General features: G+C 39.8%; 1 protein-coding gene across 1 annotated transcript in view; it reads right to left on the bottom strand.

Moving 5' to 3' along the window:
• Positions 1–14,872, bottom strand: part of LOC106507571 (uncharacterized) — a 483,906-nt gene that overhangs the window by 281,366 nt on the left and 187,668 nt on the right. Inside the window, exon 6 of the mRNA XM_084959096.1 lies at positions 12,777–12,853. Within this exon, the coding sequence (XP_084815222.1) occupies positions 12,777–12,853 (77 nt within the window). The remainder of the gene's footprint in view (positions 1–12,776; positions 12,854–14,872) is intronic.

Here is a 14,872-nt window from a genome sequence, read left to right as displayed (position 1 = left end):
TTTGGGGCCACCCTATTTCCTCTTTACTTTCATAAGGGTTTTATGAACTCTTTGTCTCTCGCCAATTAATCTGAGATTTCTTATATTGTTTCAAGACAATTCTTATACCTACTTTTGCCTTATACATTGTTCTTGGCTTTTTAAATTTTTTGCATAGCCATTCCATACTTTTATTATCTTTACACACCCATTCCCATACTTTTATTATCTTTGGTGGCAGCTTATGATTTTAGTATCTCACATTATTGGCTATTTATCCTTTGCTTTATTTATTCATTTCTTCTCCTTCTCCTATTTATCAGTGCAGAGCTCCCTTACTTTTCTAGATGCACTGTTATTAATTCCATCCATTTCTTTCCTGTCTTCACCTACTATAATATGACTTCACATATCCATTCCTCTTCAACTTCATCTACTGGAAATCCAATATCCACAGCTCATGTTTTCCCTCAGCTGCTCTATGCTCTTATTTTTAGCCTAATTATGAGCATAATGAAGTTTTGATCTTGATTTTTCCAGGTTTCCCTTTCAATGACTTAAGTTATAACCTCCCTAGTTGCCAAGACTGGTACTTTTACCCCTTTGAAACATGAATAAAATATTAAAGGAGATAGCCAACCTGCCTTCCATCACAAATATTCTGCCACAATTACTTCTCAGTTTCATCCTCTGCAATCTCGGCTACATCTGGTCATTAGAAATGACCCAGTTTGAACACCTCAGTCTTACTGTCCAGTCGTGACCAGAGATTTTCACTGTGGTAGGTTTCTAAGTATGCTGGCCGTGTTTGGTGTCAAGCCCAGTATTGTGGAATTAGAGCACATGAGCCCTGGAAGGGTCTTTAAGTGTCATTTTGAAACACTTCAGCATAGGACTGTGAATGTTTTTTCTTTTTTCTTTTTTTCTTGTTAGGGATGCACCCTAACAAGAAATGGAAGTTCCCAGGCTAGGGGTCAAATCAGAGCTGCAGCTCCTGGCTTACTCCACAGCCACAGCAACATGGGATCTGAGCTCCATCTGTGACCTGCACCACAGCTCTCAGCAAAGCTGGACCCTTGACCCACTCAGCGAGGCCAGGGATTGAACCTGCCTCCTCATGGATTTCAGTTGGGTTCGTATCCTGCTGAGCCATGACGGGAACTCCCGAAATTTTTTTCAAAAGGGAGAAGTAGAGCCTGCAAAGCTTCACTTACCCACTATTATGTTTTGGAGAGGTCTCCTTACTTTGCTAAGTCTCACTCTTCCATTCTCTACAAAATAGGGTTGCAAAAGAATGTGTCTACCTTATGGAGCTGTGGTTGGCACCAACGAGTTGGCATTTGTGAACAAGCCCAGCACAACTTCAGGCACAGAAAGTCTTATCAAATAAATGCCAATTAAATAGGAAGCTGGTATTGTCACACGCCAATCCCCAACAAGCCTTGACTGTCAGGACCATATGGCCAGCCAGTCTATATCTGACTAGATCAAGTGGCAGCCATCTCACAATTTTCTGGGTTTGCTCATTCCACCTCCTGAGAATGCTCTTTAAGTTTGGGGCTGGGTCTACATCACAGTTGAGGATGTTTAATCAAAACTGTTCTCCATATAGAGAATCACCATCTGGCTCCATCCAAAATTCACCCAAGAACCCCTGTCTCTCTTTCTCTTTTAGGCCACATAGGCCATTTTCATAGGACATTTCCATTACAAACATGAGAATTCTTCAGATTTCTGAACAGAGTTCCCGAGTACTTCCCCAACAACTGCAACAATACCTCCTGGTTACCATGGTTACCGGCCCTCCCGAGCATCTTCTTCTCTCACCTCCAGACTGTTCAAATATGTAAAGTTCCAGGCCTGACTGGAATATTTCACGAATAGCCTACACAGTGCAGAGTGGAAGTTAAGCGCTGTGGTTCTTATACTGGATGGTCTACTTTTCTTCACAAAGCCCCATATAAAAATCACTTCTTTAGCAACTACACCCAGGAGTCATTTATTTAGTTACAGTTATAGTTAGCCAGAACCTTCAGTTTCCTTTCCTCCATCTATACTTGGGAAGTTGATGGTGCAGAGTCAGGCTCAGAACCGTAGATAAACAATGGGTCCATCTGATTTATCAGTACAACCCACTGTGGTTCTAGGAAACCAAAGATCCCCCAAGGAGTTGATTCATTTTACCAATGCTTTGTTAGGACTCAGTTTGAGATGCTGCTTCAGGCTCTGAGGATACATTGGTTAATAAAACACATCTTTTCTTGAATGAATGGAATGCATCATTCCAACAGGGTAGATAGTAACAACCAATTTCAACAACAACGATGAAAGTAATATCAAATAGACTACAGGGGTCTGATTTAGTCGAGAGGGTCTGGAAAAACTTCCTGCAGACATGCCTTTGAGTTCTAAGTGATACAGAAATCACTTTGAGTTTTAACAAATGAATAGGAGAGCCCCAAGTCATAGGAAAGACATTTGGGAAGGCCTTGAAGGCAGAAGGACTGAGGCAAATTGAAGGATATAAATGTAGAAAGAATACTAATGTGGGTAGGAAGAAAGGCACAGATAAATCTAGAGATTAGTCAGGGTCTTATCATGAAGAGATATGTAGGTCCATAAAGAATTTGCAGTTTCTTCCTTAAGAGTGATGAGAAGCTAATAACAGTTTTCAAGCAATGGGGCAGGATGGGGGACAGGAATAAATTTACATTTTAAAAGCTTCACGGGGCAGCTATAGTCAGAGGATATGGATTCACATAGGAACAAGAGGAATGTGTGGTACATGATGGTTGGTAGGACAGTCTAGCTGAGTGATAATAGTACCTTGGACAGGGGTGGTGGCAGCAGAGAGGGAAAGGTGGCTCAATTTGGAAAACCACCTAGAACTGGACTGTGTAGAATAAAGACATTGATTTGAAAAGAGGGGAGAAAGGAAAATGGTATAAAGGAGGACGCCTTTAAAGGTCTCTGATCTGCACATATGAGTGGATGTTACTGCCGTTTACCAAGTTTGGGAAAACAGGAAGTGATGAGAGTCCCAAAGGGAGAACATGAGTTAAGTCGGAGAGGTGCTGAGTCTGAAGTACTCCCTAGTTATGCAGGCAGAGACTTAAGGTTGGATATTCCTTACCCTTTAGTTTCCGTCTTTCTCAAGTACATTATTACTTGGTGTCTCATCATGGATCTTGATGTTTAATGACCAGTTACGGTAGAGAGTTGAAATAGTTCTGATAGTGTCTGTTTGTGTGTTGAGTGTGTGTGTTTATATGTTGAGACAGAGCAACAGACAGAGAGAATATATGTTGATTTGCTTCAATCTTGGTTTCCTCTAGAGTTTTCTTTCATGAAATTGTCCTATAAGCACAAGACAAGAATCTGACTTTTTTGTATTAAATAGGCCTTTAAAAATCTTACTTAATGAGTTTATGCTCAAAACCAAGCTCCCGGACCCTCACCTGCCGAGTTGATTTAACCAATCATGTGTCTTGACAAAGTAACTGCCCAATCACCCGATTTTTATAATTGCTACACCGGGACATTAAGCCTGAAAAATATGCATGTTCACGACCTCAGCGCCTCCTATATTTTTCATCCCTCCATTTTGAGTTTGAAAAATTGGCATGAAAATTGTTTTCTGACACTTCTTTTGAACCCTTAAATTATGTATCTATGACTAATAGCGACGTCTCAGGATGTTCTCCCAGAGAGGAAATCCAGTTTGAAAATCTGTCCTTTGTTTTGCATTCTGCAATTTCCTAAAAAGATCAGTTTGGGGATGTTCTTTGCCCCCTACATTACTTGCGGCACACGTAAGCCTACCCCCCACCCCCAACACACACACTCTGCCAACATGCACTGTCTCCACATTATCAGGAGGCTTATTTCTGTCCAACATATTCAACATGTACAAAACTACAACAGCAGCAAGGAAAATTAGAGAGGCTCCATCCTGAAAGAATTCACCACGGAGTTTAAAGTCAAGCCAAAGCCACATGTTGGTAGATAAGGAGCACCATCAGCTCCCTGCAGGGGGAGGCTGTTTGCCTTGCTCACTGTTGTACCTGTAGCACCTAACCCACTGCACTGCACAAGGAGCCACTCAGCAAACGCTGAATTGTGAGTGAAGCTCTACCTGGTCCCAAATACTACTTCCCGTCTCTGATTCAACCAGGCTCTGCAGACCTTGTCAATAAAACCAGGCTCTGATCAATCTTCCACCCCATGGTTTGTTTCCTGAGATCGCTCCTTCACCAGTCCTGTACTTGCAATCTCTGCCCGAAGTCCATCTGCTGTCACCGTCCCCACCGTCACCTGGTGCTTCTGATATTTTGATTCAACCAGTCCCCTAGTCCTAACACTTAGTCCCACTCCTTCACTTTTGAGGTTTTCCTTTCTTTCTCTCTCTTTTTTTGGGAGGGTGAGGTGGAGGTGGGGGGGCTGTACCTGGGGCATGCACTAGTTCCTAGGCCAGGGATCGAACATGTGCCACAGCTGTAACCAGAGCCAAAATAGTGACAAGGGCAGATCCTTAACCTGCTGAGCCATGAGGGAACTCCTTCACTTTCCAGCTTTTGTACCTGAATCCCAGTGGTGTGGATTCTGCTCAGAATGTGACTACCACTGTGTAGACACACCTCCCTCCTCCATTAAACTAAGGTCTTTGCAAGTTTCCCTGCTCCAAGTGCAGTGGTCACTTACCCGCTGGAACACACCTGCCCACTGCTGTGTCCAGTCCCTCCTGTGTCCTGATTTTTTTAAAATTATTATTAAAGGAGAGTTGATTTACAATGTTCCTGCTGTACAGCAATTTCTGCTGGAGCAGCAAAGTGACCCAGTCTTTCATACATATAAGAATATATATTTTTTATATTATTCAAATACATAAGAATATACATATTATTCATATATACATAAGACTATATATATATATATTATTTTTCATCAAGGTCTATCCATGAGACTGGATATAGTTCTCTGTGCTGTACAGCAGGACCTCATTGCTTATCCATTCTAAATGTAAGAGTTTGCATCTACTAACCCCACACTCCCAGTCCATCCTACTCCCTCCTCCTCCCCCTTGGCAACCACAAGTCTGTTCTCTATGTCTGTGAGTCTGTTTCTGTTTTCTAGATAGGTTCATTTATGTGCTATTTTAGATTGCACATGTAAGTGATATCATACGGTATTTTCTTTCTCTTTCTGACTTACTTCACTTAGTAGGATAATATCTAGTTGTTCCACTGGTTTGATTAGTGCTTTTTAAAAAGTTATTTAATTAAGGCCACACCCCTGGTATATGGAAGTTCCCAGACCAAGGACTGAATCCAAGCTGCAGCTGCAGAACAATGGATCCTTTAACCCACTGCGCCGGGCCCAGGGATAGAACCTGCTCAGTGACCTGAGCTGCTGCAGTCATATTCTTAACCCACTGCAACACAATGGGAGATCCATGATTAGTACTTTTATTTGGGCAGAGAGTGAGTTTCCTGTCACTCTAAATAATCAGAGACTGAGAAACCTTTGACAGGAATTTTTATAGAAGTGCTTCAAGCATCAGCTAAAAGATCAAATTAAATTATCTTCGATGCATCTTTAATCTTGAACTTCTGACAATACAAGATATACCCTGTACAGTATATAGAACTCAAGGTTTGCCTAAGCTATGCTACTTTGTGCAATGTCATTCAAAACTCTACTAAAGGATCTGAGATGTCATGCAAAGTCTTTAGATGGTGGATTTTGTCTCTTACTGAAAGATTAAATCATTCTTCCCACAGAGTGGGTTTTCAGGGAGAATGGCTGCATGTCTGTCCAGGTGCCTGAGTGACCCTTTCTGACCAGTCTGTGATGGCTTTATAACTCATGAGATGATTTTACCTAACCACATGGATGCTGAGGTGGGCTTATATGGGATGGGCATTCACTCTTTTCTTGCTGAAGTCATGGCTTCTGTTCCCCATGGATAATATCTTAAGCCAGTGAGGACCAAGTCCCTCCTTACCCATCAGTTTCAGCTCACATGATGGCCCTGCTGGGAACATGGCTGGCTCTGAGCATTCCAAACTGGCTGTGCTTCAAGGAGCACATCAACTTTCCTCATACCTTCTCAGCTTTGCCCAAAGCTCCCTCTGCTTTGGATTCTCTTTGGCCACCATCTCCCAGGCAAAATCCTACTCTTCCTCAACACTTAGCTTGAATATCACATCCTTTTGGAAATTTTATTTTAATCCAAATCATCTTCCTTCATAAAAATTAGCCCTTTTACTCCGTGGCTCCCAAGGCAAAGGGTCCTCTCTTGGAGTTCCTTTCACTGAGTTAGTATCTATCACTTTTGTATCTCCTGCTCTCAGTGGGCTCCACACAGAAGTACGAGCCTGTCGTCTTTATACCTCCCAATTCCGGGCATTAGTAAATACATGATAGATGTAACTGAATGAATATATGTTAATTGACTAAATAAATAAGATAAACACAGTAGTAATTATATAAAGCAACTTTCCCATTTCCTAACCATTACAGTTATGGATAAAGATGTTCAAAAGTATGAATTTCCTGCCTATTTAACATGACATCACTCTAAATAGTCAAAGATAACTGTTTCATCACTTTTTGAAAATATTTCAATGCAAGGTCCTCAAAAGCTTTTCTTTTATCTATTTGAAATCATTCTCCATTTCAATTTTTGGTCAAATCAAAATGTGATTTCCTCATCATCAACCTGAATACCTTTGAAGTGAATTACGCTCTTGTAACCCTCTCACCTTTGCTGATGGTGTTTCACAGAGGTCTAAATTGTTGCCCACAAACTCCTAGAGAAATGGTAGGATCATTTGAAGGCACTGAGATGGGAGTCTATGGGAATTTCTACCGTTTCTTGCATACACTTGATAGACAAAATCTTGGTAAAATAGAATAGTATTTTAATCTATATTAATCCCTTTGACCTTGACATTGCCTAACGAGGCATGACATTTGCCAGGCTCTGACAAATTCACAGTATTTTGTAGAATTCTACCAAACAATGACACAACAGAGTCACCTGAGAGCCTCTTTGGCTGTCAAACCTGGCCCAACTGTCCCACGTCTCATTCATATTCTGGCTCTACGAATTCTGCTTTTTAATTATCTTTCTATCTATTTTCCTTTTTCCCCTCCTTTTCTTTCTTCAAGGCCCTCATGAAATAGGTAAAAACTTAGTGGTTATTAATAAGTTTTTTAAAAATGAAGTAATACTGAGTTTATTTCTCCCTTCTCCAGCACTGTCTGAGTGATTTTAGACAGTCAGTTATCTCCAGCAGACTGTTCTCTTATTTGAAATGTTCATTTCATGGGATTTCTATGATTGTTAAACAAGCCACAGGAAAGAACAACATGTGAAATATGGTCAGTGCTCACTGAAGGTGAGATTTCTAATACTGGTTTCCCAAAATGTCTGTTCAAAAGGTCATCTGAAACAAAGAGCATTTTCCCTTAGAAACATCTAAGATTCTACTAAGCAGGAACCATCTGATTTATGGTTGTGTTTCCAGCCTCTTAAAAACGATATTAAAAAATAGAGTGGAGAAAAGAAAGGTGATGACATGGATTTAAACCTACTATGTGCCAGATACTTCTCTGATAATTTCACATATAATTTCTCACTTAAACCTCACAGTAATTCTTCAGATTAGCTGTTATTATCCTCACTTTTCTAAAGGTAGAAAGCAAGGCTCTGAGAGCTGATATAACTTATGTTGTGAGGACTCAGTGTTGGCAAGTGCTAGACAGAATACCAGATGAGCCTGTCTCCAAATTTATGTTTTATTTTTTCCAAAGGAAAACTGATATTGGGTATAGGTTAAGGTTCTCTTTCCTGAAATATATTCTGCAGAATGTAAAAAAGGGATATAGGTTGAGATAGTTTCTGTGATGAACTTAGTTTAAGAAATGTTAGATTATACCACAAACAAAATATATCCTCATTTTGCAGGACTTCTCAGTGCCTTGAATGAATGAGTAAAGTTAACCTGAAATCTCCTACAATGTGAAGGAACTACTATATTTGATCATATTGCAGAGAACATTTTGGGATACCCTGATCTAGAGAAATGATCTGCAAGTGTCCATCTCTCTACTAAAGGGTCACGTATTTCACGATACTTAATATTATTTAGACCAATTCTTTTCTTTCTGTGTCTATAAAATGTGCATTAAAAAATCCTGTGAGGCAGATGGGCATCCTCAGCAAATATTATCATGGTGTTTAATGCAGGCAGATCTAAACAAACACACATTTTCCAGTAGTATTTTCTCCTGGTTTAATGTATAGTGCAGGCTCCTAGGTACCAGAGCCCCAGACATCCAGCTGCTGTAAATCACCTGAGAAAGGTGATCATTAAATAGATTAAAATGCATGAAAATTACCTAAATGTGGACCATTAGATTAAATGAAGCAGCTACAATATAACGCCCTGATGGCACCGGGAACTTTATTTAGATTATAACTGTACCAGTGTTGTGCAAATCACATGATTAAGGAGAATATTACAAATCTTACTGGTCCCCCCACCCCTGCCTTCGACTAAGGGTTTGCAGTTGAAATTCCTCCAAGGCTTAATAAACAGTTACCTCCAAGAAGGCACTTTGAAACTGACTTTCTAGACCAATCTGCATTTCGATGTGGTTCGAAGCAAAACCTTATCTCTGTGTGGCATGTTTGCAGGAATAACAATGTTTAAATAATGTCTGAAATGGAGCATAAAAATCCTTTGTAACTCAAATGGACATATTGAGAAATCTTAAGCTTCAGCTCACATTACCTTTTTGATATTTCTTTCAAAGACTGACAGTAAGACATCATCACTTGCAGAAAGTAACTCTCCAAGAGCCCTGTGCATATTTTTGATGTAGTTCCCGCTTGCAAACTCTCCTCATAACTTTAATAAATGCCAATTTGGGGAGCAGGAATGGTTAGAGTTTAAATTTTTCATAAAACTCTGTGTGAAATTGAAGTAGTCTGTCTACTTCTTTCCATCTAGCCAGATCACTGGAGAAAAGGGGGAAAAAAACCAGTGTACATGTGTATGCCTTCAAAAAATGCCTCTTAATTGGAGTCATTTAGGAAGTTCTGGGTAAGATCTTTTTGGCAGAGAAAACCATCAGCCAAGGAGGTTTTTTTCACCTTCATGTCAAGTGCATTTTTGCTCTTATTAGATCATTTTATTTTGTTGAGGCTGAAAGCAAGGAAGCATTGGGAAGAGAAAGGAGCTTCTCTTGGTTCTATTCAGTGCCCAGCACTGTGCTTGGTGTTTTCCATATTATCATGGCTCATGGCATTTAATTCTCATGACAGCTTCTCCAGGGAAATACTACTGATCATTGATCAATTAATAAAACTGAAGCTTGAAAGGACTGATGATAAGCTATCATGGTGGAGTCAGATTTTGAACCTATTTCTATCTTGAACAAGCCCATGCTCTTCCCACTTTATTCTGTGGTTGTACTCGGTGTCACACAGGTGCTGACACCAAGCATGCACCATAAACAAATTCATAGAATACAGGGACCGCTGCTTGAATGGGAGCCTGGGGGGAAGGCATTTGAAAATTGGCTGGAGTGACTAAGCCTGGATTCATTTTGCAAAATGGAAGACGCGGGGGGGGGGAAAAGGCAACATCTGACAAAGCACTTTGGTATACTGGGCATGCTGCTAAGCATTTTACATACATCATCTCATTTAATCCTCAAGGCAGTCCTCTGAGATGAACACTACTAGTTCTGCTTGACAGATGGGAAATACTGAGGTTCCCAGAGAGATCAGCTGCCAAAAGTCATAGTGGCCACGAGTAGAACTGTGATTAGAACCCAGGGTTCACTTCAGGAGTCGAGTGTTCAAGAGCAAAGGAGCCTGGCTTTTCCGTTTGACTTTTTCTGTATACTTTTAAATGGTTTTGTTGAGATATAATTCACTTGCCACATATGAACCACTTGAAGTATACAATTTAATGCTTTCATAAATTCCCAGGATTGGGCAACCCTGTGAATAACCACAATTTAATTTTAAAACATTTATATCCTCTGCAAAGAAATCCTATACCTGCTAAGAGTCTGCTCCTCATTCACACCTCCATCTCCAGCTCTGGGCAACCACTAAGTTACCTTTTGTCTCTACTGATTAGCCTGTTTTGGACAACACAGATAAATGGGATCCTACAATAGATGGTCTTTTGCGACTGATTCTTTTACTGAGGATATCATGTACAAGGTTCATTTACATGGTAACATGTATCAGTACTTCATTATTTTGGTTGCTAAATAATAGTCCTTTATATGAGTATATCACATTTTATTTATCCAAATATAAGTTGATGCATGTTTGGGTTGTTTCCACATTTTAGCTATTATGAATAATGCTGCTATATACATTTGAGTTAAGTGTTTTTGTGGATATATGTCCTGTGTTCTTTTAGGAGTATGTCTTAAGAGTAGAAGTGCTGGGTCATATGAAAACTCTATTGTTTAATATATTGAGGAATTTTCAAACTATTTCCAAAAGGGACTCCACCATTTTACATTCCCACTAGGACTGTATAAGGGTCCAACTTCTCTATATTCTTGTCAACACTTGTTATTTTCTGTTCTTTTGGTTTTAACTATCCTAGTGTGTAGGAAGTGGTATCTCATTGTAACAGTAACAGTAATACCCCTTATCCTTGGGGCTAAGTTCCAAGACCTCCATTGGATGCCTGAAACTGCAGATAGTACTAAATCCTACAAATACTGTGGGTTTTTTTTTTTCATATACATCCCTACCTGTGATAAAGTTTAATTTACACATAAGGCACAGAGATGATCAAAAATTACTAATAAAATAGAATTACAACAATATACTGTAATACAAGTTATGTAAATGTGGTCTCTCTCAAAATATCTTGTACAAAGTTAACGCCTTTTCCAACTTAACTAAACATTGGTCATGCACTACGGCCATAACTTTTGCAGCTTGAGGTGCTATAGCAAAACTAGCATGAAGTTCTTTTACTTGCTTCACAATTTTATGGATAGAAGATTCCTTCTTACCAGGGATATCAGCAAACTCTCTCCCTACATCCATATGTGTGTATGTATATATATATTTTTCACTATTAAGTTGAGAACTTTCATCTTTTCACTTAAAGGAAACAGTTTATCTTCTCTTTGGCATATCTGAACTGCCAGCATCACTACTTTTATGCTTGGAGCCATTATTAAGTAAAATAAGAATTACTTGAACACAAGCACTGCAATACCCTGACAGTTGATCTGATAACCAAGCCAGCTACTAAGTGACTACTAGGCAGATATGCTGGACAAAGAGATGATTCACTTCCTGGAAGGGAAGGAGTGGGATAGTGAGAGATTTCATCACAGTACTCAGAATGGCATGCATTTAAAATTTATGAATTGTTTATTTCTAGAAGCTTCCATTTAATATTTTTCAGGCCAGGGTGGACCACAAGTAACTGAAACCACAGAAAGTGAAACCACGGATAAGACCACTGTAATTTTGATTTGCACTGCCCTGAGGACTAAGAATACTGAACATCTTTTCATGTGCTTATTAATCACTTATATAACTTTTGGGAAAAATATCTATTCAAAGTCTTTGCCCTTTTCTTCAATGGGTTGTTTCTTTTATTGTTGCATCATAGCTGTGTTTTTATTTAATGGTAGCAATTTTTTAAAAAAATTTTGATGTCAATTTATCTCTTTATTTCTTTTATACTTTTAGGATCATAAGGAACCACGGCCTGACCATGGGTTCCCTAAAATCACCCTCTTCCCTTTCTTAAGGCCATGAAGAATTACCTGCATAGTTTCTAAGATTTCTATAGCTTTAGCTCTTACATTTAAGTCTATGATCCATTTTGAGTCAATTCATGTGTATGGTGCAAAGTAGGGATCCAATATGACTCTTTGGGAAACAGATATCCAGTTGTCCCAGCACCATTTGTTGAAAAGAGCATGATTTTTGACATGAGACAGCACTGGTCATTGATTTTTCCTTTGCTAGTTAGTAGCAATGGGGGCTGAGACAAATCAATCAAATTTAGTTTCCTCATCTGTGAGGCTAGTAATACACCTGCATTTCAATGCTGATGTTAAGAAGAGATCATCGTCTCCATACTTCCTTCTGCCCTCCCTAGCACAGGTCATTATTCCGCAAATATCCAATATCCCACCCCTCCAGCACCTCTTGCTGAAATCCAAAGATTCATTCTAACATTGTGAGAATAAGGAGGGGCCAATTACATGAATCTGATACTCCCCAGACCCCCACAAGGAACCCGTTAGTCACCTTACATTCCTCAGCTGTTACTCAGAGAGCATGCATATGGAGAAGTTACTGGATGTCAGATATTTGGGAAGGAAAATGCTTTTAGTAAATAGATCCCCATGTGATAGATAACACTATCACCCTGTTTTGCAGATAAAGCATCCAGTTCTCTCTCCTCTATGGGTACCCACCATACCCTATTGCCTCCAATCATGAAAGAGATACTGGGGAGGATTCAGTTTCTTGGGCAGCCTTTAGAGTCTGATCTCTCTGCTGCATTCTATCCCCAAGATCTAATGATTCTGTGCATGCTTTTGTGTTGTACTCCATTTTTTTTTCCTGATAGATTCATTTTGCTTTCAAAAAATAACTTGTACATTTTCACTTGGCTTTCCAAATGGCTCGTTCTCCTGGCTATCAAGATGAATAGACCCATGCCATTCTAAGATAAGATTCCCAAGTCAGGACTGTTTATCGCCAAGAGCAGAGAATCACATACCCATTAATGCCTCTAGACCTCAGGATGGATGGGGTGTTGGATCCAGCTTCATGCTCACTCCTGGGGGCAGGAGACTGCTACAAATGGAAAGAGGCATGCTTTGACTTGATTTATATGTGAGGAAAAATACTCCTCCCTAGTAACCCTTCAGTCCCACATCCCTGGGCCCCTTTTCAGATCCAAATGGATATTCCCCACACAACATCCATCTGATGAGGTTTCACCAATATAGTCTAATTGCATATCATTTTTGAGCCATTCTCCCCTAGGAAGGCCTGTATCTCAGCCTGTGTAGGATCTCCGTAGTTCCTTTATTTCTTACTTCTCTTAGGAAAAAAACCCTCAAAGACACATATTCTTTTTTGTTTGTTTGTGTTGATAAGCCCACAGCATGTGGACATTCCCAGGCCAGGGACTGAACCCACCCCACAGCAGTGATCCAAGCTGCTGGAATGATAATGCTGGACCCTTAATCCATTGAGCCACCAGGGAACTCCCATGAGACATATTCTTTTAAAGGTGTCAGGAATGATTGTTTCAAGGAAACATGCAGGAATCAACATGCATGGGAAAACAACAGAAGTTCTGGAATTTGACAACGTCTTCACCCATCCTGGTCTATCCTTTGATAATCTCAGAGATGAAACTTAAGTTCCTGTCCTTCCTGCTGGCTGCAGACGGAGTTCAGCAAACTGCACTGTTTTTTCTCTTTCTGGAGAAGATCTTGCTGGCGGCTGGCTTTCTGCAGAGCTGACTTCATTACTTGCTTATACACAAATTTATGCTCTACCAATACCAAACTACTTTGGTTTTTTATAACACACCAGACATCTCCCACTTTCATGCCTTGCAAATGTGATGCTGCTGCTTCCCCTTTGTTCAAAATGCAAACAAATTTTATTCTCTTCTTCAAAAATGAGCTCAAATTTTAAGCATTTAAAATAGCATTTCCTGAGTAATTCCATCACTATATATAGCTAATTTTTCTCTTTTCTGTATGCATACATTCTCCTACGACTACGTTTCTCACTTTGCATGAGAATGTCTTTGTATGTCTGTCTTTTACCTTAGACTATGTTTTTTTAGAGCATACCCTGCCTTGTTTGCTTCTCTTATAGCAGCAACTATTATCTGGCACAGAGTAGTAGTAAATTAATATTCAGTAAATTGGTTTAAATTGAAAGGAAAGAAGTCAAGAATTTGCAACTCCACTTATTAATGAAGAAAAAAATAAATCTGTTGCTATGAATTAAGCTAAGTCTCTGAAATATTCTGGCTGGTGATGCTCACCAGGCTCTTGAAAGTTACTTGAGCTGTGCATACCTGTTCACCTCACCAACACTCCAAGAGCTTACAGATAATGTTCACTGGAATGGCCTTAAATAAATTAGCATTACCATCTCTACTGATTTCTTTGGCAGAAACAAGTTTACAAGTTAATGGAAATGAAGCATAGGAAAGGGGTGTATGAAGAGAGGAAGAGAGAGAGAGGCATTTCATAATTTATCAAGATGTGAGCCCTGGCACCTCATTTATTTTACAAAAAGGACTGCTGATGCTCATATTTTTATGAGTTGGGACTTAGAATTCCTGCTTCCCCTCCACCTATCACCTGTCTTGCAGCCTATGGAAATGCACTCACCAGCTGGTTCCCTAGAATCACCCCTTCCCCTTTCTTATGCTATCAGCCAGGGCACTTCTCTCCCAAGCGCTGCTGCCCTGGGCAGAAAGGATCTTTCCTCCTAGGACATGGGTTAGATCCTCCACAATCGATACCGAGCACAACACCGGGGACACGGCACTGTGCATCTTCACAGCTCACCATCCCATTTAGAATGAATTAACATCTAGTCGGCAAGCAATCATGCCTAATAATTTGTAGATTTGTTTATTCTTCAGAGTCACATCTCTTAAAACACTGTCAATAGAACAATTACATAGGATCTTTTCACCGGAAGGCACCTCTGTTATGTTCTTGGCACGATTACTCAAGGCAAGTCCTTCCAGTTCAGCTCTCTGCAATACTACTGCTACTGCGACTACTATTAATAACAACAATAATAATGAATAAGGTGAAATGAAATTAGAGACCTGAA

Source organism: Sus scrofa, chromosome 6, assembly GCF_054392235.1.
Source record: "Sus scrofa isolate SSC_HxYL_T2T_F1_AM1 chromosome 6, Sscrofa_HxYL_maternal_Yorkshire_Landrace_v2.0, whole genome shotgun sequence".
Lineage (NCBI taxonomy): Eukaryota > Metazoa > Chordata > Mammalia > Artiodactyla > Suidae > Sus > Sus scrofa.
Note: the sequence above shows the minus strand (reverse complement) of the source record. Positions and strands in the feature narration are given on the sequence as shown.